General features: G+C 36.2%; 1 protein-coding gene across 1 annotated transcript in view; it reads left to right on the top strand.

Annotated features, from left to right (window-relative positions):
- The first annotated feature begins 1,017 nt into the window (after nt 1–1,017).
- The window catches only part of TENM1 (teneurin transmembrane protein 1), a 523,494-nt gene continuing 498,779 nt past the window's right edge, over nt 1,018–25,732 (top strand). Inside the window, exon 1 of the mRNA XM_045538891.1 lies at nt 1,018–1,234. Coding sequence (XP_045394847.1) covers nt 1,018–1,234 — 217 coding nt within the window. The remainder of the gene's footprint in view (nt 1,235–25,732) is intronic.

Raw genomic sequence — 25,732 nt, 5'->3', positions numbered from 1 at the left:
GGATGGAAATAGTGATGATAAAATAATGTGAAGAATGAAAATAAGAACATTTTTACAAGGCTTTTAACTTTACAGAGGACTTTGACATCTCAGATGGCACTTGATCTTCTCAAACCTCTTCGTGCTAAGTAGAGCAGTTAATGCCTCTACTGGCCCTAAGAGCTTCAGTGGCTCCTAGCTCAGCATTCTGTGGGGACAGGGGGTTCTTTCAGTGATTTATCATGAAGTTTAAAATTGCCATTTCTAAAACCGATTTAGGTCCTGCTGTTCTATACCACTGTACTCACCAGAAGTGTTGTTTACATCCTCTCGGTACTATGAAGGAAAAAATTTACCACCACCTAACTCATTAAAAATGCTCTGCAGGCCTAAGGCTCAAAAGCTACAATATGAACACAAAGAGCTCAGTCCCCCTCAAGGACACTTTATTTCATGAGCTCTCTCACTCAGAATCCTTCACTTCCTCAGAGCCCCTGTCTTAAATGTAATATTAAACCAGAGGCAAGAATGTGTTCTTTCTGAATGTAGTTCTCTTACCAGTTTTCATTTCAAATGTGGGATGCGCTGGGTTAATCTTTGTACTCCTCACCACTTTCAAATCCAATAATGTTTTCTAATCTAACCACTGATTTTAACATTAAAAACACACTCACCATAGAACAACGTTGTCCTCTATTTGCATCCCAATACAAATATTTCTGAAGGCTGTCTCTCTTTTACCTTGAGTATTTTCTGATGCTGCAACCTCCAGCTTAATCCTAAATGCTTGACAATGAATGCATGTAACACAGAGTGTTATTATTGCCTCCGGCTAGCTTCATGTCATCTAGTTTGTCTTTTGCTTCACTCCTTTGATAGTATTATCAGGGCCAATTGTGAATCTGCCAGATGCATTTCCTCACAAAAGGACAAATCTAAGAAGGCTTGTGTTTTTCCGTCTCTTTTCCAGGACTGCTTGCTTTAAAGGACTTCCTCATCCTTATATTTTTCCATGAAACTGAGCTTGCTTAATCAGAGATGGAACAAACAGACTGCAAACCCTACCAGCCTCTGTCAAAAGTCAAGCATGAAATGGATCTAACTTATACCAGTTCTTCCGATGAGAGTGAAGATGGAAGAAAACCAAGACAGTCATACAACTCCAGGGAAACTCTGCATGAGTATAACCAAGAGCTGAGGATGAATTACAACAGCCAGAGCAGAAAGAGGAAAGAAGTAGAGAAATCTACTCAAGGTATGTTTTTATTGGATTTTTATAACTAATATTATTTCTCATTAGAGAATGCTTGTTGTGCATAAACTTATGTTTCAAAAATAAATTTGCTGATGTTAACTGGTTAATAAATTGCACTGCTTACATATGCTCAGGGAATCTGTTTCATATGCCAGCCCAGCTGAGGTTGTAGGTTACATGTGCTTTTTACGGATTATGCATGAATTTGGATGCAACAATCCTCTTATCAGAGCATTCAAAATTTGTCTAATCCTACAAATAGCCATTTACAGACTGAAGGATAAATAATTTAAAGTAAGAAGAAAAGTAAACAGCTAAGTGCTTTTCAAGCCATTGCCTATATGGGACAAAAGTCACAAATAAATATTTGACTGCTGACAAAGCTAGCAGGTTAATGGAGACCACCAAACAAGGGTCCAGAAAGTCTGTCACCAGAATGCAGAAACATTGTGCAGCACAGTCTGAAGGAAAAGTAAGAATTTTTTGGAACCCTTCCTACCACAGCCATATTTTGGAGCATATTCTCTGAATAGCCTTGGTTTCTCAATTATGGATTGACAAGACAGTTGCTAACAAATTAGAAAAAGGTAAATAGAAATATAATTTTCTATTTGTTTTTAACTGATAGATAAGCAGTATTAGACACTATTTTAACTACATAGAAAAAAGATGTTGACATTGGCACAAGTTATTTTTTATGACTAAGTCAATACTGAGATAAAAAAAATAATAGATTTGGTTATCTAGATCAATGATTCTCAAAGTCTGGACCTTGGACCAGCAGCATCAGCATAATCTGGGAACTTCTTAAAAACGCAAATTCTCAAGCCCCAACCTAGACCTACTGAGTCAGAAACCCTGAGGGTGGGACCCAGCAATATGTGCTTTATACAAGCCCTCCAAGGGATTCTGATTTCTGCTCAGGTTTGAAGATCACTGCTCTGTCCTTCTGAAAGCTCTTTTTCTCAGATGGCTTCAATGATTACATCTATTTGGGTGACTTCCAAATATTTATCTTCAGCTCTAACCTCCTTCCTGAACCCAAGTCCTAAATTTTCAGTTACCTACTGGACATTTCCAAATTAATAACACACTGGCAACTCTAAAACAGTCTATCTAAAGTGGAAACAATCATTTTACCCACCCCATTCCATTTTTCTTCCTTGTATCACTGACATCTGTTAGTAATGTCCCCATTCTACTAGTCAACCACATGTACTCTCTGTGTCTAATCAGTTGCCTCATCCAGCAGAGTTGATTTATATATCCCTCAAATCCATCTTCTCCTCTCCATTTTCATTCTCATTACTCTCATTATATCTCACCTAGACTGCTTTTTGTTTCCTAATGTGTTTCCCTGGATCTCACCTGATCTGTCTTCAATCCCTTTGCTGTATTTTTACCTCTTTCGTGGAATATCCTTCCCTGCCATTTCTCTTTACCTACCCAACCATTTTTTAAGGCCTAGCTTATAAGCATCCTTTGCCACTCAACCCTTGCTGCGTTCTCACCCCCAACACCATTACTACCTCATTGTGTAGGTATTCTCTTCCTCCATGAACATCAAGGATACTTTATTTGAACCCATTTCTACCTCCTATTATGGTTGTGTATATCCTCCTAGATTGTGTTCTCAATGAAGATGGGGATCATGATTTCTTTATTGATCTCTATTTTTCTAGAAAACTTTGCATATAGTATTGCTTTATAGTTTTTTATTTAAGGATTAGTTGCTATCACCTGAAATGCAAGTGCTTACCATGCATTGAAAACTACTTTTTAAATATTACCATGTCAAATGCAGTTATCATAAGTGAAAACTGTATTCTAATTAGTACTGAAATCTTACATTTAAAAAACTTTAGATTGAGCCAAAGATTTAAGATATTTATACTAACATTTAAATATACATTAAATGTTTGTGATATTAACTATATTACTAATTTTTATCTCAACATAATTTTTAAAAATCTTGTATATCTTTTCAAGTAATTCATTTTAATCTTCCATACTTTTTAGTTAAGATTATATAAATTTGCTCTAAAATAATTTTCTTCTTCTGTTTGACAATTGGGAAATGTTTTCTTCTGGGGATTTTTTTGGCTTTAGAAATGTGTGGTTCCCATTAAAATATTTATCTGTAAGTTTGTCCTTACAGAAGATGAATTTACAATTGTGATTTGTGAGTTGTGGGATTAGGGTATAGAGTGGTTGACCTAGTATGTTGTAAGTTCAAATAAGAATGCAGTCTGGAGATAGTTCTAAAAGTATAAACAATTTTATTCTGAGTCAATATAAAAAGCTTCCCAGCCTTAGATTTTTATCTCTGTGCAAGTGATCAAAATGAATTTGGGGTGCAAACTCCTGGGCTCAAGCAATCCTTCTGCCTCAGCCTCCTGAGTAGTTGGAACTACAGGCTCATGCCACCATGCCCGGCTATTTTTTTCTATTTTTAGTAGAGATGGGGTCTCACTGTCACTGAGGCTGGTCTCAAACACTTGAGCTCAAGCAATCTTCCTGCCTTGGCCTCCCAGAGTGCTAAGAGATTACAGGCATGAGCCTGCCCAGCCCCTGACTTCCTCTCAATAAACTATTTTTACACAGTAACCTTTTATTTAGCACTTAATATGTGTCAGGCTTTGAGGCCAATGAGGGGGAGGGAAATGAATGTTTATAAGAAACTCATAACATGGTGGAGTCAAAACTTATTACTGTAATTAAATGTATTAAGCGCTTTTACTGGTAAATAAAGTACTGTGGAAGTACGCCGGATGATACAACTAACTTCTTCAGGGGAATCAGGATCCATGTGAATAAGCATTTAACAGGAGGACATTCCAAGAGACTAGATTTGCAGGTGGAAAGTTCAGAGCTGTGAAAGAGACCTGGAACAGTGAAACATTCAATATGATTGGAACAAAATATGTTGGAGCCAGATTACGAAATCTTGCATGCCCTATTTAGGTGTTTTTCCCCCCTTTAAAGAAAAAAAACTTTCAATTGCTGGAGAATTTCACAATGAATTATAATTTGTAGGATGAGAAGTATGCAAGTGAATTGTAGAAGTATAGGTGGCAGTGTAGAAGATTGATTGCAATTGGGAATAACTGGTTTCAGGGAGAAAATCTGTGAGGCCACTGAATTAGGCCAAAGCTAAGAATGGAAATGGAGGCTAAACAATGGCTATGGAGGTGAAGAGACACATTCAAGAGATACAGGTGTGGTTGAAGTGATAAGACTTGATAATTGATGGCCAGTCAAGATTGAAAAAAATAACATAATCAAGGGTGATTTAAAGTTTTAAGTTTGGGAAACCGAGAGGATGTTGATTCATTTACCAAAAGAAAGAACACAGTAGGAGGAGCAAGTTTGAAAGGGAAGAAGATGAGTTTCTTTTTGGACATGTTAAGTTTAAGATGCTATGTGACATCAGGCAGTTGAAAATGTGTGTCTAGGGTTCAGGACAGATCTGGGCTGTCGATATAAGTAGATTTGAGCTCATCAGTGTCTTGGAGTAGAAGATGCCCGGGGATGGATGAGATTACCCAAAGACAGTGCATAGGGTTGAGACTAGAACAAGGCCAAGGACAAAAACCTAAATCTATCATCCATGAACTGACATAAACACGTTTTGAGCATATTTATATTTTTAGCTGGCACCATCCCTTGGTGCACTGACTTATATAAACTAAAGTATTACTATAAAGGTCCAGGAGATAAAAGTCTGGAAATGGGATCTCGTCTGCCACTGACTCGCTGATCTGTAGAGACACCTAGGAGGGAAAATATGTACCCTTTTGGAGGAGAAATGAATTGTCCTATGTTAGGCAAAATGGTGGGCCCAATTATCATCTTCTTTGTGAGTCTGGAATCCTCTGTTGTGTTATTCCATGTATTACTACCTGTGAGTCAGAGAAAACGTTTTGAATTGTCACAAATATGTCAGTAGTTGAATCTTGCATCAACATAGCTAAAATTGACCCTAACTCATTATTTTCAAGGAATAAAAGTCTCAGAAAATCATTAAGTTTTAGGTCGGGAAGGAAGAAAGCAAACAAAATGTGGATTTGGGCAACTGCTGTAGTACCTGCCACTGTGCTTAGATGCCTTTCAAGTTTACTAGCTGTGCAACCTTAAGCAAGATACTTCAGCTCTGAGCCTGTTTTCTCATCCACAAAATTGACTACATCATCATCATCATTACCATAATCACAATAACAATAATACTAAATATTGAATTGTACCTACTCCACTCTAGGACTCTGCTAGATGCTTTACATTTGCTCTTCATAAACACCTTATCTGGCAAGAGATATTCTCTCTAGTTTACAGATGACATAACTGAGGCTGAGAGAGGAATAACTTGCCAGAGGTTTCACAGCTAAGAAATGATGACAGTTGGGATTAGAAATCAAGTCTATAACTTGAAAGCTCCATTCTTCACTATACTATGCTGCCTCCCATACCCATATAAGGAGGTTGTGATAAGGATTGATTGCCATCAAGAGTGTGAAAATGTTTAGGAATTAAAAAGATGTTAGCTTCCCTTCATTTCCTTTCTCAGCAACCTTGCCAGCCTCTTTATGTTCCAGTTACCAAAGGTTTACAAGGAGGTTAAATGCTTTTCCATTTTGATTATCATTAGAAAAGGGCAGATGATGTGCTATATAATTTATCATGAAATATTCCTGTGTCTGTTTGTTTTTTTTTTTTTCTTCTACTTTTTAGCGAAGCTAATGTTTTATCCAATTCAGGGCTAGTTTGGGAGAAATAATAATGAGAGGAAGTACTCTATCCCATCGGAAAAGTATATTCATATTATTATCTTTATTTGCTGAGAAAGCAGCACCCTGTCCCCCCCCCACATATACATGGAGTGTTGGGTTCTAAAACTGATTTTCTTATTTTCCAAAACCGTTTGAATTAAGGGATGAACACTAATCTAATATTATTCACAATTCTTTGCTAACAGGATGAATGAGCCCTAGGAAGGCTTATTTTATTTGATTTTTGGCAGGTTGAATAGCAGGGGTAGATTTCCTGGAGGCACACAGGCTAGCAGTTGTTCCCGAGCAGCCTCACTTCCAAGGGAGGCATCAATTAACTAAGAAATTAGTATAAAACAAATGAAAATACAAATGCATGGATATATAAATGAAGGGTAGTAATTTTAGTTATGAAAATTTCCTTATAATTTTTGTATAGATAAGATTAGTTTTAAATGTAGCCATTTCACTGCAAAGTAATTATGAATGAAAAGTCACCCATGAATAAAAAGGAGGACCTGTTACAAATCCCAGAAGATCATAGGCTTCTAAGATACTACAACTGACACAAACATTTCATTTCTCCCATTTTAACCTGTTCTTTTGAGGCTTCTTTTCCTCCTACAGTATGTTTTTTGTTTGGTTGGCAAGCTGATTGTTTCCCTTTAAAGGATTAACCTATATCTCACATTATCGCCATCTGGTGGAAAAAATTTAAAACTGCCAATTTGTATTTGCCAAGATAACATGGAAGCAAAGCTTATCTATCATCCATCCATCCCTCCATCCATCCATTTGTTCATTTATTCTTCTATGCATCAGCGTTCATTTAATGTCAGCTATGTTCCAGGTGCTGTGCTAGTTGAATGAAGTTTATCATGAAATAAGTGGATACGCTAGTGACTATTATTTCTCACTTTTTGCCCCAGGTTGATAACCACTTCATCCCACAGCAGAAGCTGCTTAAGCAGTACTGCCACCTGTGGGTTCAAGGAGCAGACAGATGCCCAAATTTGAAAAGCACATTTCTCTATTCTTATTTCAAGCACTTAGCAGTTGTTTAAACTATTGCTTGCTTATATCTAGACAATTTGGATAACAGTTCCTACAAAAATCTTAAAAGAACTCTTAATCTCAGGATCTGTATTTACATGGTAAAGATCACAGATGGTAGGTGTAACATTAATGTAGCAAGACCAATAAAACAAAAATTTCAGCAGCATCTGATCACATGTAATGAATTTTCTGCGTGAGCACGTTATGCTTCTAGTTATCCCAAATTTCTAGCATAAAAATCTAGAATGACTGTTCGGAAAGAACTTAGATTCTAAGAGAAAATTAACCAAGTTATTTAGAAACAACTCCAATTGGCTCATGTCTTTCAGTTAGTAACATTTGTTCATGAAAATTTATTCTATAAACATTTACTTACACAGCATCTAAAACTAGAATGGAATGTCCATGACACTTGTACCACTGCTCCCTCTAACTTTCCCAGGGAAGACATCCCTAATTAATCATAATGCTCTTTCCTGTTGAGCCCAACTGCAGCCTCACGTCCTTTTCTACACAGCATTCCATGCAAGCATTGTCAATCAATTAGAGTTGGCAAACGATGTAGCCTGTTTCCAATCTGTGGTCTGCTTATCTGTGCCAAGTTCTATATAAAAGTCTGAAGATATATAGGTGAATAAGCAGCAGTCTTTGCCCTCAAGGAATTCAGAGTACAGTTGGGAACATAGATATAAATCAGCAATAGTGATGCAATATGATTGGTGTTATAATAGTGGTATACATAAGGTACTTTGGGGGTTTAGAAGCTAGAACCATGTACTCTACTTAGGAAATGATGAAAATAATTATGAGAGGAATATATGACATTTATTAAGCACCATTTATTAGATAGATTATGTTATTTGGTCTTCCCAATAATGCTATGAAGTTAGGATCAATATTATACCCATTTTACAATGAATAAAGTAAAGCACAGAGATGCTAAATAACTTGCCTGATATTACAGAAGTGGTAAATGATAGAACTGGGTAAATGATAGAACCCAGCCAGTCTGACATAGCGTGATGCCATAACTACTGTGGATAGATAGCTCTAAATTCAGATCTCAAGTTTCATGAAGTGTGTGTGTGTGTGTGTGTGTGTGTCTGTGTCCGTGTGTGTCTATGTGTGTGTCTGTGTGTATCTGTATGTCTGTGTCTATGTTTATGTGTGTCTTTGGAGTCATTTAATATTGTTAAAATGTCCATGTTACCCAAAGTGATCTATAGATTCAAGGCAATGCCTATTACGATTCCAATGTCATTTTTCACAGAAATGAAAATAAGTGGTTCTTGAAACTGTGAGAGTAGAAGAGATCATCCAGTGAGAATATGTACAGTCAGAAATAAAGGGAGCCAAACATGATACCTTGAGAAGCACTGGATTTAAAATAGTGGGCAGAAGAAAAGAAGTGGTCTTAAGATGTCAGAGAAGAACTAAAGGGAAGGGTTATCACATAAGCCACGGGAGAAGTCTTTCCAGCAGAAAGATGTGACTAATATTATCAAATACTTCAGAATTAACAAGTAGAATAGAAATTGACAAAAGGCAGTAAAACAGGCAGTTTAGAAGGTCCTTGCAGATATTAGACCAGAGATTGTCTATCTTGATGGGACATTAAAATAATCGAAGGAGTTTTACAAATCCCAGTGCCAAGACTGCTCCCAAGACCAATTAAATTAGAATTTCCAGGGGTGGGACCAAGGCATTAGAAAAATCTTTTCAGGGATTCAAATGGGCATCCAAGATTGGGTTCCATTGCCTTAGAGTAAACAATTTCAGTAATATTAGAGAAAGACACCAAATCACAAGGATTTGAAGAGCGAATGCAAGTGAATGCAATTATTGATATAACACTCTGTTGGATAATGTTTCTGGATCTCAGTTGGAAAGAAAGACTTTGAAAGGGAAACATTCACTGCATCCTCTAAGGCAGGAAGTAAGTTCTGAAATGGAGTGGCAAGAAGTTAAAGTAGTTCATGTCTTGATGGTCTAAATTTTCTTGGATAAAGAAGAGACAAGATTATCTGCTGGAAGTGTGGATCAAATCAAAGGCTTTAGATGTGTAGTGAGAGAGGTTTTTGACTAGGCCACAAGGGAGTTATACATACATATCTAGAGCTCAGAGGAGGTAGGACTTAAGATGGAAATGTGGGAACATTAATGACAATAAATATTGTTGACCACTATGTGTCAGATACTCTGCTAAGTGGGTTTGCATATATTTTTATTTAGTCCTTATTACAACTCTATGATATAGAGATAATCATCATGACCTCTAACTGTATAGAGTCACACAGCTTGAGTAAGTAGCAGAGCTGAGATATAAATCCATGGCTGACTAAAGCCATGTTCTGACTATGTTCTTCCCACTACACTATTAGGAACATCTCTAGTAGATGATGTCCACACTGTGCTATGACCTTTAAATATTCATTCTCATTTGGAAATATTGTTTTCCAAACAGTATTGAGTGCCAAACTAAACTTGGAAAGCCTGTATTTTGGGGAAGTCACTTTGTATAACAGATTTAAGGAAGATAGAATATATACTTTATGTGTTAAAATTTCTTCTTCTAATAAAAGGGGAACTCTAGACTCTTCTCCATATTGTTACCAGTGATCTTTGTAAAACACAAATCATATTCTACTATTCTTATGGAAATCTTTCTATGTCACCCAATGCCTAGAGTATTAGTTCTTCACAACAGGGAGGACTCTTTTTCAAGAAAAAATGCACATACCACAATATTTGTGATAAATGTTATGGGGTTCAGAAAGCCCTTGAAGACTTTCTGCATCCATGGGCCATGGGTTAAAATTCTCTGCTAGGGGAATTTCACTCCCCTTAGTTAATGCAACATAGATCCTCTCCAGGATTTATCAGTAAAAGGGAAGCTTCAGGGGTGTAGAGATGGGAGTAAACTCTGCCCCTAAATTTCACCTTCTCTTGGCTTTATGTTACTTTGATTTACTATTATCATCATCAACTAGGAAGTTTTCCACCTACTGCCAAATCCACAGACATTCTGGGTTTTGTTTCTAGCAAGGGATGTAATATTTCCTTATATAAACATGTACACAATACACCCCTCTATACAAATTATATTTTTAAGTTCTGCTGATGGATGCATATGTATATATTGTACAGATAAGTTTGGAACACAGTATTGGAGAAGGAAAAACAGCTAGAGAAGGAAAAGGAGCCAGATTAGTGGAGAAATGGAAGAGAGATATTTATAGTGGTGCAATGTAGAAGTTGTACCTTCAAGCATCTTTTTGAAGGTCATCATTTCTGTAAAATTCCCCCTTTCCTCTTTATCAGTTAGCTATGAGTATAGATAACCCCAGCCAGTGACAATCCATCACTTCCTAAGTACCAATTTATTACCAAATGGTAGGAGGCACCTAGTAGGGCTAAATTTGATTGAAATAATTCTCTATACAGATTCTTAAATCTATGAAACAATATGCAATTACAGCTAATTACATACATATGACACAAGTGTGATTTTACCTTTGACCATCAAGTCTATTGGTGGACATTCTTTATCTAGGAATAGCTGGGTCAGTTTCTCAATTCTTTTGACTTGCCGCTTCTGAGGCTTCCATTGCTTTTTGTTCTTCGTCTGAAAATAACTCTTGCCTCTACACACTTATTCCATTTCTGCTCTCTATCCCTGAGACTGCTTTGTTTAATGCTGTGTTTGACCCTTTAATGCTTCTTCCTAAATCTAGATTAAAAACTATACCATAGTATGGGGGATGATTCTGCTGTTCTCTTAAATAACTCTTTACTTAGCGAAATTGTGTATTTCCTTTCAGTATCTACATAATTTCAGAAAGAAAAGACTGGCTCCCTGACTAAGTGTCTCATAGATGACTATCCCCTGGGAAACAAAGCGACTATCCTTTTTTGGGTATATAATTTTGTTCTTCCTTTTGAATTGCTTCAGCTGCCAGGGAGAATCAAAGGGAAGACATATTCCTGGGATTGTGAAGACTGGGGAAAAAAGCTTTGTTTTTTCCTTTCTAACATTCTAGGGCTCATTTAATACATAGTTAACACAAAGGCACAGAGACAGGGATAAGTCACATAATTTGAATGGCAAACACAATAGATAACATGGCTGAAGTAGAAAGACTATTGAAGAATGATGAAAAAGGCAGATTGGTGAAATATAGAAGGAACAGCTGCTAAACCTAAAAAGAGTGAAGTGAAAAGGCATGGCTTTGATTCAGTAGATAACAGTGAAACTCTGCAGCATCTTGAAGGGTTTTAGTTCATAAGGTCGATTGAGACTACATCCGAATTACATGCTGATTCTCTTTTATTACAAAGGTTAGAGGAAGATGCAGAATTGGTATTTTGAAATGTAGCTTTATATTCATGTGAACAGTCAAAAGCAGTTTTAAATATCTGCAAAGGCATAACTATGAGGTATGCCAACATGTCCTGTCAGGAAATCCTCCTGTCAGAAAACTGTTATTTTGCTTTTTTGGTCATCTGTGATGCAGAACTGGCTCCATATACAAATAAGTTCTATTTATTTTCAGCACTTTTCTATCTCATTATAATTCTGAAAGGGTCTAGAGGTGACAGAAGATAAATCTTGAATCCTCTGAAACCTTGGAAATATTCTCATTTGAAGCCTTTATACCAAGAGCTGAGGATTCTGCTGTCCCGTCAGTATAAACTGAACCATATGCAGTGCTATTTTGGTGCCAGTCATTCTTGTAACACATGAAGTATTTAATTGTATTACTCTTGAGTCTGTTTGAGCGAATGACCCTTTCTGTCTTTCATGTCATGGAAGAAAGCAGTTAGAAATGAGCTCAAAGGCAAAAAAAAAAAAAAATTTCATAAGGACACACCCAAACCTTTCATAGAATTTAAAGGTTTGAGTTAAGATTCATTTTTCAAGCTTCAACTGAGACATTTATAAGGCCTCACTACTGAAGTCCAATTATGTCCTCTCATTAATGGTTCAAGTCCAGAGTTTCAAGAACACTTAAAAAATTATCACATTGACATATAACTAGGCTGAATGCTAATGTGTCTCAAATTAATCAATAAATACAGTCCAAAATAACCTTCACTAATAGGAAAAAAATAATCTGTGGCTTTGGTAAATGGGATGGTCACAAGAAATGCAGAATTTTTTGTATGTTTTTATATATGCATATACATATTTCTGTTATATATTTAGTAATCAGATACACACACACACACACACACACACATATATGGAAGAATGAGATGGGTCAATTTGTAATGGGATTGCTCTCTAATTTTTTTCTATTGATTGCATTTTCCTAAGCAAGACATACTCGTCTATAATAATGGAGAGGCAAAACAGCAGAGAAGCAATATGGAGCAGCATCTAAAGTTCATACATGGATACTTATGCTCCTATTTCTCCTGTAGCTTCCCATCCCAAATACTCTAAGTCCCTGGTATTCCTGGCAAGTGTTAGTGGTTGGCAAGCTATGTGTTTCTCAATGGTTTCCCTCAGATTACCTCTTGGATAGATGGCAATAAAGCTGATTTCTGAAGCATCCTAACTGTAACACACAGCCAAGATGATCACTCAGTGTGTTCTTTCTAATCTGAATTGTGATTGGCAGGACCAATGCATGTGGCCTATGGACCATGGAATATATCTGATCAAAATACTGGTGGGCTGGCTGTGCCATCTTTTTGCCACCACACTTCTGGAATTTATTTTAGAGCTTAGAACAGTATCTGGCACATAATAGATGTTCAAGGAATATTTACTGAACAGATGAATTTATTAAATATCTAGCACTTAGCACTGTCTTTTAGTAAATTAGGTTGCAAAGACGCTCAAATTTTAATACGGGCTACCTTGATTGTTATATATATGTTTTTTTACTTTTCATAAAAAATATGTGGTAGTTTTAGTAAATGATGCTTCATCATACCATAAAAATCAAGTTTAGAGAAAACAATCACACAGCTGAAGGTTAAGATCATAACCTTTTGTTTTTAACAAGAGCGAGCCTAAAATTTATTGATGAAAGGCTTTCTAAAATGTATGTCTGTTTTTTTCCATGCCTTAGTTTTATAGAGTTGGATTTGGGTGTGAAATTGGTTTAGAACTTTGTGTTTATGCAGAAGGATGTTATTCTGGTCAGTTACTTCCAGTTTTATTACACTAAACATAGACACCACTGAAAAATGGCCTCAGTGTAGAAATGAAGAGAACTTAAAATCTTGGAAATGGCTCTGTATTCTTGATATTTGTCTCAGTCTCATCAATGCTAACTGTCAGGGGTAAATGGAAAGGGAGATATTTCAATTAAATGAGCTTCTTTATGATCTGTTTTTTTGTTAATTATGGTTTTACTATACTAATAAGATGATCTAAAACATATATTTGCAACTTCTATTGCATGTATTTATATATTGTTAGATCGAAATTTATATTTTAATATAAAGTTTGGAGCCTATATTGTTAGAATCGTGCCTCCCAAGAACATTGTGAAGGCTGTCACAGTGTAATTTGTAATCTTTTTTTAATATTATTTTCCTTACTGTATTTTATTTTTACTTTTTGTAATTTGTAATCTTACATGACATCCAGATTCAACAAAAGTGCCTTCAGAAAGTTGCCTTTTCAGCAAACTAAACAGACTTTTGGTAAAACACTTGCACCTTTGCTTAAATAAAGCTTTAAAAATGGAAGCTATAAAAGGAACACAATTAAGCGGTTTTTATTACTCAGGTTTGGAACCAAAGTTCAAAGCACTTAAAATTGAATCACAAGGCTGCCAAAGACCTTCAGAGAACATGCCTTTCAGGCAGGACCACACTAAACCTAATCCCCTAAAAATTACATAAAATTTGATTCTATTTCATTCCTATCACCAAGCTTTCATATAGTGTGGTGTGTTGATTCTTCCCTCCCTATATTATCACAACAATTCTAATTATTTATTCTACATGCCCTTAAATTTTACAAGAGTTCAGTTCAGCAATTACTACTTTCCAAAAGAAGTGTTGAGTAAGTATTTGTTGATCACTGATTTTGAAAGCATCAAGAAATTTCTACCATTTTTTAGTTTGACAGTGTTTACTGCTAACTACATTTTACCAAAATTCCACAGGTAGCACTTCAAGCCCTTTCCCCTTGCCCTCTCCTTTGAGAGCATGGAATATAACCAGCAGCCAGTAGCCAGTAACTGGACATTTTGATGTAGTGCATTATGTTGCACATAGTAGGTGAGGCATTTAATAAATACTTAGTAAACTGAATTTAAAAGTATAGTATCTTTATTTGATGTATTTGATGCTGAATTATTCAGGGTGGTCTGATAGAAAGAACACTGAATTAATAGTAATTTGAGTTCAAATTGTTCTTTTACTTAATAGACTAGCAGTGTCATCACAGAATATATCACAGAAGTTCTTAGCAAATATTTCCTGAATTAATGAGTGAATTCGATTGAATGAATGAAGCCACGAGCACCCCTTCCCCTGCAACCCTCTCAGATGGTTCCTCTCACCTTTCAACTTGCCGCAAAGCATGGCTCTCCTCTCAGGCCACTGTTTCTCCATCAGTGGTGCCTTTGGAGCCTGCTCTTTATTACCCTACATGCCACAAACCCAAATGTCCACTAAAACTCTTCCACCTCTGTGTTAAAAACCAACAGACTTCAAGAAAATAACAAACTTACTTCTTCATGGTGCATGCCATCCAGCTATACCACTACCAACCTTAAAGGCATGGTCCCCCATTTCTTTAGTGTTTCTGGACCTGGTAAAATTCTTCCTGTTGATTCCAGATTTAACTGTAATCCTGGGTGTATTTTGACCAGCTTTCATCTCTGCCAAAGTGCTGTTTGAAACCAATTCTTCCCCTCTATTCACCTGCCTAGGTCCTTCTTAGCCTTCGAGTTTCCACCTAGAGTTTCCACCTAGACACTGCCTTCTCTGGAAAGCCTTCCATGGTCCTGTGTGTTCTTGAGTGGATGTCCCTCCTATGTGCTCTTACAGCACTCTGTACTTATTACAACCATAGCACCAATCACCCTGAATCGTAGTTGACTATTAACTTGCTTGTTTCTCCAACTAGTCTGTGAAGTTACTGTGGGCAGAGACTGTGCTTTATTTACTTTTATAAACCCTGCTATATAGTAAGTGCTCAACAATTTTTTTTCTTTTAATGAGATAACATTTATAAGGTTTTGTTTCCACTTATGTAAAGTGAGGATAATATTTCCTTAATATGGTGCAGAGGATGAACTGAGATTGTATACATAAATCATTCTGAAAACCACCAGGACTCAAATATTATCCCTGATTGTCATATCCTTTCACAGGTGCCCAACTCACAGATTGCCAGTTTTAGCCATTTCAGAGAGTGATTTCCTCCCTGTTCTTAGGATCTAGTAACTTATGTCACTGAAAATAATAGAAGGAATTGGAACTTTATACATGGGAATAAGGGAGCATCCTATCTCCACACCAGCCGATCTGACTTCATTGAGGATTGTAGGTTCCCATGTCCTTGCTCTATGGCTTAATGGCATGGATGAGCAAAATAGTGGGAACAGATTTAACAAAATATTTAGCCCTGTCATGGTAGCTATAGTTGTAACACCTTTATTTAAACTTCTGTGAAACACCAGAGAACGGGTTTCAGTTCAAATCTTCTTGAGGACATTAAAATTTTTAAATCCTGAAAGAGTATTGATGCAAATCACATTCCTAACATTCATCTTTTTCAGTACTGTAGTCATACACATTAACCAATTGGATTCTAAAAGTCTTACTTGGCTACAACTTGCCAAAAGCATCATGGCTTTTGTATACTGTAGGTTCTGTAAACTCTATGCAAGGTAGTTCAGCAGTAAAGCTTGTGCTCCCTCTAATACTTGCTGATGGCATTGATCCCAAGAATGGAGTTTTGGTGACCCTTCAATAGCAGATGAGTCTTTCTCAGTGGAGTTCTTCATCACTTTCTATTGCCTTCATGCCACAAACCCATTTGAATTGTTCTATGATCTAATCTTACTTTAGCTGCTATCATTATACACCAGTATTTATTAAAAATTCTGTACATACTAATGGATCAGTTACATTGGGAAGGCTCAGGAACTGTTAAAAATTTGAACAAATCAGTCTGAATAGTTTCCTTCATTGGTAGACTATAAGAGGCATATTCAACTGATGTCGTTTGAATAAATGGAATATTGCTCTTTACTTTATGATACTGATGGCCTTCCTAACTAAGCATCCACTGGATTATTTTATAATTAAGTCTACTCAGAGTGCGAATGGAAGTTTCTAATCTTCTAAGGGATTTTTTTTCCTCCTTGAAAGGTTAGGATAACTAGAATAGGTAGCTCATAAAAAGCCCAAATCAATATTGCCATTGACTTAATCCACATAAGAGGCTTAACTTCATAGGTGACTTCTGAACAGCTGAAACAAAACAAAAATCAGTCTCTGGTGAGTTCCCATGTTTAAAATAAAGTTGAAAGCTGTTACAGAAAAAAATGCTTCTAGACTAACAAAGACAGCGGGGTGGGACTTTGTGAACCGTTATACTTCAGCAAATAAAATCCTCATGCTTACCCATTTTCAAGAATAACAATAGCTAATATTTATTATGTGTCAGACATTATGCCAAACATGATCTCATTTAACCCTTAAAACAACCCTATGATATTTAAGCACACTTCCAATCCCCATTTTACAGGTTATAAAATTGAGGCTTAGAGAAGTTTCACTTTCCCAAGATGACACATCTAGTAATTGGCCCAGATGGGACTTGAACATATGTCTGCTGGACACTAAAGGTCATGCTCTTAATCAATATACTATTCTATATATGCAAAAAGACATTCATAAGATATAGTATTTGATGTTCAAATGGGTCTATATTAGAAGCTAATGCTCCTTACAAACAATTAGAAATATCTGTATGCTTCTCTCAGTTAATAGGGATTGGTATACCCTGAGCCTTCTGCACTTTAATATCAGGAATTCACTGTGATTAGGATTAGGCTAATACAATTTACAGGATGGCTGTGCAAGACTAAAGTGTATGACATAGCCAAGGGACAGTGGTTTTTTTTTTTTTTTCCTTCAACAAAGTAGCTATCTAGGGTGAAGATCAAATTCTTGACCTCTCCTAACATTACGAACTAACTACCCGAATTAACTGAGCCAGGGGTAATTTACTCAATGATAACCAGTTTATTCTAAGGTCTTCAGTTTAACAGCTTCACTTCTTTTAAAGTTCATACCATCTGACTTTTGTTTTCTCTTTCCTTCTACCTCATTAAAATGGTCAATCAATCTTCAGATTGACAGGCGTTTTTCAGTGTTTGATTGTTGTGTCATGGTCTTTCTCATTTCATTCCCTACTACAATCTGCCGGAAATCCAACATTTAAGTTAATGATTTTTCTAATATATAAGCCTTAGAGTTTCTTGACATTCTTAGTAAATGCTCTTTTCGAGATCACCAGAGCCTCCATGTTGTTAAATTCAATGGTCAATTGTTAGTTTTCATCTTGACCTTTCAGCAGCATTTGACACAGTTGATCACTGCTGCTTCTTCACTTGGTTTTCAGGATATCATACTCTCTGAGCCTCCTCCTATCCCATTGACCATCCTTCTTACTCTCCTTTATTGGATCCTTCTCATCTTCCCACCTATTAAATATCAGAAGGCCCAAGGACCCAGCCTTCAGACCTCTTCCCTGACCCTTGCTATACTTATTCCCTCTGTCAGACCATCCTGTTTCATGATGTTAATACCATTTATATGCTGAAACAATTTACATCTCCAGATTTGGCCTCCCCCCTCAAATTCAGATTTATATATCCAGCTGGCTATTTTTCATCTCCACTTGGATGTCTGATGAGTATTTCAGAATTAACATATCTGTATCAGACACCTCTTGTTCTCCACCTCACATTCTTTCATCTCACCATTTTATTCCAGCTGTCACTGCATACCAGCTGCATGCAGACATACACTAACAAAACCTGTTCTCAGCTGCACCAGATAGCTCTCATTTCCTGCCTTTTCTGCTACCTGCATATAGAATGACTGTAACAACCCACTCAGCCATTCTGAGGCATGTGCAAACCTAGGAGTGTCAGAGAGTTAACACATCGTGGGACAAGCCTTGACTAATAAGAAAAAGAGAGCCATTCATGACTACCTTCCTCTTCTGTTCAGGCTGTTCAGAGAGTCCCCAATAAGATCAAGCTTCAGTTGCTCATAGCTGTGACCAGCTCAAAAACTCGCCCTTGGATTCACTTTCCTTACTTCTCTATTTCACTTTCACTGGTCTTCCATTCCTGTTTGGGGGATCATTTCTCAAAGTTTACTCCCTACATGCAATCCCTTCTTTCACATTCTGCTTTTTGGGAAACCCAGGCTGAGACAATATTCAAAACAGAACACCTGACTCTCCCTTCAAAACCTGTTCCTCCAACTTTCTCCATCTCAGATTCTGACAACTCTTTTTTCTCCAGGTCTTTATATCAAAAATGTTGGCACAATCCCTGACCTCATCCATTTTATCAGCAAATCTTGTAATCTCTGCCTCAAAATATATTCAGAATTTGACTAATTCACATCACCTCCTCTGCTACTACCCTGGTCCGTGCCAGCATTTCTCATATCGATTTTTGCAATAGTCTTCTAACCAATCTGTCCTTCTGCCCTTGTACCCATACAATTTATTAAAAGTATGATAGCCAGAATGATACCTTTAAAACCTAAGGAAGATCATGTTACCCCCCTGCTCAAAACCTGCAAGGACTCCTCATCTCATTCAGAACACAAGAGTCACATAATGTGTCTTCCCTTTACATGTGTGACCTCATCTCCTACTATTCTCTTCCTCAGTCATTCTGTTACAACCATTCTATGAGGTTTCTCAAAAATACGGGCATATTTCTGCCTGGACGATCACTGTTCCCTCCATCTGAAATGTTCTTTTCCTTGATATCTACTTGGCTTGGTCTCTTACCTGATGCAGGGCCTTACTCAGATGTTATCTTCTCAGTGAGGCATTCCCTGACTATGGTATTGAAAATTACAATCATCCCCCAACACACTCATTTTCCTGCTTTTTTCCTCCATATTACTTACCATTTAGGCTACCATATAATTTATTGTCCAACTGGGACATTTTTGAGAGTGAATGTGCACACTAGGAGTAATAACACTAGGGCCATAGGTATAAACCTAGACTGAGAAAACTGAGACATTATTATGGTCACTCTACTTATCACTATGTAACATACTATTTTACTTATTTTTATTTATACTTTATGTATTTATTTATATTTACTATATATATTTACTTGTACTGTATGTATGAACTGTATATTTATTTATACTTATTAGCATATTTTTATTTTACTCATTTATTTTTGGTCCTTCCTACTAAGATTAAGTTCTATGAGAGCATAAAATTTTGTCTGTTTTGTTCTCTGCTGAATCCCAGTATTTAGGACAGTGCCTGGAACATACTAGGCATGTGGTAAATATTTATTTAATTAATATAAACCAATAAAATACTAAAATAGTATCTGGTACATAATTATCTCTCAATTAATGTTAGTTATTGTTATCAATACTTATTATTATTATTTGTTCTCAAACAAAAGTGATCACTTTTAGCTCTGAGAATGGTGTTTCTTGGATGACATTACTCTATTTTATTTATTCTTCAATAATATTTTCATGAGCTACATGTATTGAGATGCTTGCAACTGCCAAATAATTTTTATTTAAATGGTCTGCTTTCCTCCAGCTTTTTAATCAGGTTGCCTAGTAGTTTGGGTGACTTACAAGGCTTTGTGATTCATGACATGTAGATGAATTGCTCTTTTATACATCAGGGTAGATAATAAAAAAATTAGTTGGTAAAACCTTGTATGAGTTTATATTTTAAAATGCATTGGATTAATTTATTTAAAGTTCAGTTTTGAATATTTTTTTAAAGATGCTTTAACTTATACTTGTAATATTAATAACAAGTATTACATTTCTTATATACTTCATCCAGTTGGGAAATGTGGCTAAAAATATCTTAGAAGAATGATTTTGAGTTCTTTCAGTAGAATTCTAGAAATGCAAATTCAGATAATTGTAATGATCAATCATTTACTGGTATGTTAATTTCTTAATGTGTTCAATTTATCAGCAGCAGGTTTTTCCTAAGTCTAAAGAAGCAATGCTTAATTCTCCTTTTACTGATTAATTGTGGAGAATTATACTTCTGGCAGTTGACAAAGGGACTTACATGGCTTGCTTCAATACCATTCAAGACATAGGTAAATAATAAAAGTAAACAATTCATGAGAAGTGGAAACATAATTAACAGCAATCTTATGAATGTTTGTCTCCTCTTGCAAAAATCCTAGTAAGCTCTGGCATGAGCTTCCAGTTTTCTTTGGATGAGAAGTACTTATTCACTAATCAATGTATAATCCCAAATGATCCTTAAACATTAAAAAATTGACATTAGCCAATTAGATAATTCAATTGGACAAGCATTTATGGAGCATTTACTATTCAAGGAATTTTCTCTTGGTCACAGACACAAATTTAATACAGCAGAATCACTTTATAAAGCTCATGTTGGGCAGCATAACTGATAGCTTTTATATTTTAGCTTTTGTTTTACTGAACTTTTGTATTTCAAGACACAGAATTTTCTCTACAGTGCATTTGTAGCCTTATAATTGTGGGCTGTGTTATAATAGGATTGAGCTTTATTGAGATAGCATGGATGAATTGAAAGTTCACTTGGTAAGTTCTTTTATTTTAATTCTGAATTCCATGCTGAGGAGCCTTGTCTTCTAACCTTTTGTGCAGATAGTGTCCTTTATTCCCATTTGCCCTCTTCTGGATTGCCTCTACTATATGGTCTACTAGAAAGATCACATCACTGGGTCAAGACTCATGCTTTCAATTTTGCTTCATTCACTCACTGAGTGACCTTAGGTCTTCTTTTAACTGCCTTTACTAGTATATTAATAGTCACCTGGGGTCTGGTGGCACAGTTAATCAAAGTCCTAAAAATAATTTGAAATGTACAGCCCTCCCTTCTGCCTCTAGAGAGAATCTTTGAACCAAAGAAGAAAAGTAAAATGGAAAGGGAAATTTGCTAGGATAATCAACAAGATCTCTGTGTGATAATTTCTTTCTCAGCACTGGCCTGTCTGATCCACCTTAGTCTCCTAAAACTAAAATACTCCTTTTTGAGATTTTTCTTTATAATTCCTTGTTTGAAGAACAAACCTTAGAAAGTGACAAGACTGACAACTATTTGAAATAAAAATAGTAAAACTGGTGATATTCTTTATGATGCTTGTGTTGAGATACGAAAGAACATAAATGACTTCCAAGTTATATGCTAATCATACAATATCGGGTATGATAGGCATGTAGACATGATTCAGAAGAAGTGCTTGAATGCTAGCAATATACAAATTGTAACAAGAAGTCAGTTAAGAATTGAGTTCTCCTCTTAATTACATTGCCATCTCTTTTTCTCCACTGTTTTTATTAATATCTCTCTGTCCAATGCTATTACCAGTATTCAGTGGCTTTCTGTTGCTGTTAATAGACTTCTATTTTCCTTTGTTAATTACAGCCTAGTCAAAATAACTGGGAAAATTGCAAAGGTACACTTTTAAAAAAGCATATTCCTATACAGTAGGGAGGATTTCAAAACTTTTGTGTTTTCTGTTGGCAGTAAGGTGGACACATTGAAAGAAGGAATGATGGATTAAGTAAAAAGTGACCGGTTAGGAAGATACTACAATAATGTAGAAAAATAGACAATGAGGGACTTAAATTAGGCACTGAATGTCCAAACTTAAAGAAAGGAGACATATATGAGAGATAAATTAGAATTGGCAAGACTTAGTGGCTGACTGAATGTAAGTAATGAAGGAGAGAAAAGAATCAAGATTTCTATCTCTGATGAGTCAGTAAAGGGATGGTGCTAGCAATCAAGGTAGGGAAGCAAGAAAGGCAGAGTTTTAGAGAAAAACTATTCTCTTTTGAACATGACTTTGCAGAGGCCGTAGGTTCTCAAGGTACAAATATTTCATATGAAGTTATATATACAAGACTTGGAATGGATCTGGAAGTTATTGATACATAATTGATAAATGAGATTGGATGTGATCACATAGGAAGAGCATGTACAGTGAGTAGAAGACATAAAAGAAGAAGGCAGTGGGCAAAATCATGGGGCACACTAACATTTAAAGAACTGGCAGGGATAGGAACCCAGGAAAAATGCTAAGAAATAGAGAACTAATGGAGATTCAAGACAATGTGGTAGTACAGAAGTCAAGAAAGAACAAAGAGTCAAGAAAGAACAAAGAATCCAGAAAGAGGGAACAATAGCATCATATACAAAAAAGGTCTAGTTAAGTAAAGACTCTAAAATCTTTACCAGATTTGGCATTTAGGAGTTCATTGCTGACTTTAATGAGAGAGTTTTTAAGTGTAGTAGTAGAAGTAGAAGGCAGATTTCAGTGGGTTGAGGAATTAATGCAGAAAAAGGAAGTGGAGACATCAAGTACAGGCTTTTCAAGTGCTTAGCTGAGAAGGGATGGGATGGTCAAGAAGAGGGGCAATAGCTAAAGGAGAACACAACCTTCAAGAAGGAATTCTTTTTGTCTCTTTTGTTTATTTTTTGTATGGAATAAAACTTGAGCATGTAAGCTGGCCTAGTCCTATACCTGCCACAGTAGCAATGAATAAATATTTAAAGTATGAATGAGTGAACGTTTTTAGACCAAGGGAAAAAGACTAATGAAGAAAACAATATTAAGTGATAGGAAAGAAAGGTACTATCTAATGGAGCAAGGTCCTGGAGAAAGCCTAAAGTGATGGGATCCAGAATACAGATGGAAGATTTAGTCTCTGAAACATGAGAGGAGGAGGGATAATTGAAGGAGTTCATCATGTTTCACAGCATCTGTTTTCTATATTAAGTAGGAGACGATGTCATCTGCCAAGATTCAGTGAAAGAAGGTTGTGAATACAGTAAGAAACATTAGTAGCATGAACAATAAGAGAAGGAACAGACTAGGAACAAATCTAGTAAGTGGTAGTAGGGATGCAGGGGAGCTTAGCATATAAATTAGGATCTCAGTTGTAAGCGACAGAAAGTCAACTCAAACTAGCTTAAGCAAAAAGGGGGAACTTGTTGGCTTAGGAAATTTTACACAAAGTTTTAAATATCAAACTTCAGAAAGGGCAGAGATTGACTGATGTCAAAAATTATTAGAGCTAATGAATCAATTATCAGCATGGTCTTTAAATATTTCTAGTGGTCTTTGTATTTAAGTTTCATTTTCTTTCACACACACAGGCTTTATTCTCAAAGTGTGAAACATGGCTGGTAAAGGCTCTTGAGCTTCTCCTCTTACAGCTCTAGCTACCCTGATAAATATTCTACTTGATGGACTGTAAGTTCTAAAATCCTAAGCAAGGACTCTGATTAGCTAGGCTTTGTTTAGTTGCACACTCCTAGATCAACCAGTGTGGCCAGGGGTAGGAGCTGCAAAATGTACCTTGATTGATAAAACTTGAGTCAGATGTTCACACATGAACTGTTCAACTGTGGCAATTCATTCCATAATGCAACAAGTATTTGCTGGGTTCTTACAATGTTTCAGGTCTTGTTCTAGATGTTGGGGATATGGGGGTAAAAAACACAGACATGGTCTCTACTTTTGGAAGCTTACACTTTTTCAAAAAGAGATTGATAATAAACAATATATTTCTGGCTATTGATATATTTCTGAAAAATTAAAACAGGTTTATGATAGAGAATAACTGGTAATGGGGTCTACTTCAGACTGGATGGTCAGGGAGGACCGACTGGCTGACACCTGAGTCACAAGAAGGAACCAGCTATTTGTTGATTTAGATGAAGATCATTCAGGCAAAGGAAGAACAAGTGCAAAAGCCCTGAGTGGTAAATGAACTTGGCATATTTAATTGGCAGAAAGAAGGCCATTGTAGCTGGATATCAGTGAGTGAAAGGGAGAGTGGTATGAGATGAGGTCAGAGAAGTGGGCAGGAACTAGGTCACAAAGGACCTTGTAGCCATTGTAAGTAATGGCTACAGTATAGTTGATCCGGTTAAACCAAGTGCCTTTTCATATAGTAACCATTTTGATAAAGGGAAATATTTCTAGAAAAAGGATACTAAGTACAGTAATATGAGTTTTCTTATCAGCCTAGGTGCAGGAACAGTGGATACCAAGATAAAACCTCTTAGAGGCTTGGTAGGAAAGGTCAAGTAGAAAGTTGAGGGAGAAGGCAGACATAAAGCTGTTGAAAGATTAGTTGAAACAACTGATAATGGATTCAAGACCACTATAGAGAAGAGCTGAAGTTAAGAGGGGGGTTGATAGACTGAGAGAATAAGAAGAGGCCCAATCTTGTGGTCTTTGTCAAGGTCGAACAATAAATTTTATGAACATGAGAAAGTCCAATAGGTAGAAGGGTAGGATATCATTGGCAGAGTGAGATTTCCTAGTCAAAAATGTTGTAATTCCCTTTCTTATTCAGATGAATATTTGTTTTTATATATTTATTTATATCCAACCTAAGTCCCTGAATACCTTGTTAATATACCTAGTTTCCAGGAACTTGCTGATGTGGGTTCAAAATACCTTCTCTTCCCCCCTCCCTTTTTAAGTTCTGATCTTTTCCATTATTAAACATTGGCTTTTTTCCCAGGGATGGCACTGAAGAAGAAAATCAATGACATATCTAGCCAGCCGGCTTGGACTGAATGGGCATTCAAATAGACTCCAAGGGCCAAGTACAGATGGTGATTTATTGTGCATACAACTTCTACAGAATGCCTTCATTTGAGCATTGATGTATATACAATTACTCATCAGAATGCTGCAGTTTTACATTTTAGCCAGGAATCTATGGAGAGATTATGTTCACTAAGAAATCCACAAATGTAGTTTCCACCCCTTTCAGCAATTCTGCAAACTCTCAGTAGTCTTCTGCATGAAGAAAAGAGATTTCAAAAATAGTTCTTCCATTTTACCATATTTCTCACTATTGTCATCCTTATGCAATTCCCATTTCAGAACCAATTCAGATTTATTAAACCATGTTCCTCTCCTGACATATAAGTAGATGAGTTTGCTAGAGGCAAATCATTTACTGTGGCTATTGTGAAACCTAAAATCGTGGTAGTCATCTACACATGTCACAAACTTGCTCATTGTAAAGATCGTTTTTAGGTAGTGTTTGTTTATGTGTTACTGAAACAACCAACTGAAAGTTGAAGAGTTTAAATAAATCAGATACTTGACATCACATAGGAAGAAAAAATAATTAAGGTACTTCTAAATTCCCTTTTGCTTATTGAAAACAGTTTGTGTTACCAGTTTGCCCTTATAATTTGAACTTCAACTGAAATTGTAAGGAGATTATTACCTTTAGGAGAATAATTTCCAGAAATCTTGCTTTTTCTCTCTGACCAAGTATTACCTAATTGCTGTGTTATTTGGGAAATGGCACCATGTCCGGGCATTTATAGGTTTATATTGTATTCGTGTTTTATGATATTATGGATACGGGGTTGTTCTGGTTTACAACTGGAATTAAATTATGTTTTTCTTTG

This window comes from Lemur catta, chromosome X (genome assembly GCF_020740605.2).
Source record: "Lemur catta isolate mLemCat1 chromosome X, mLemCat1.pri, whole genome shotgun sequence".
NCBI lineage: Eukaryota > Metazoa > Chordata > Mammalia > Primates > Lemuridae > Lemur > Lemur catta.
Note: the sequence above shows the minus strand (reverse complement) of the source record. Positions and strands in the feature narration are given on the sequence as shown.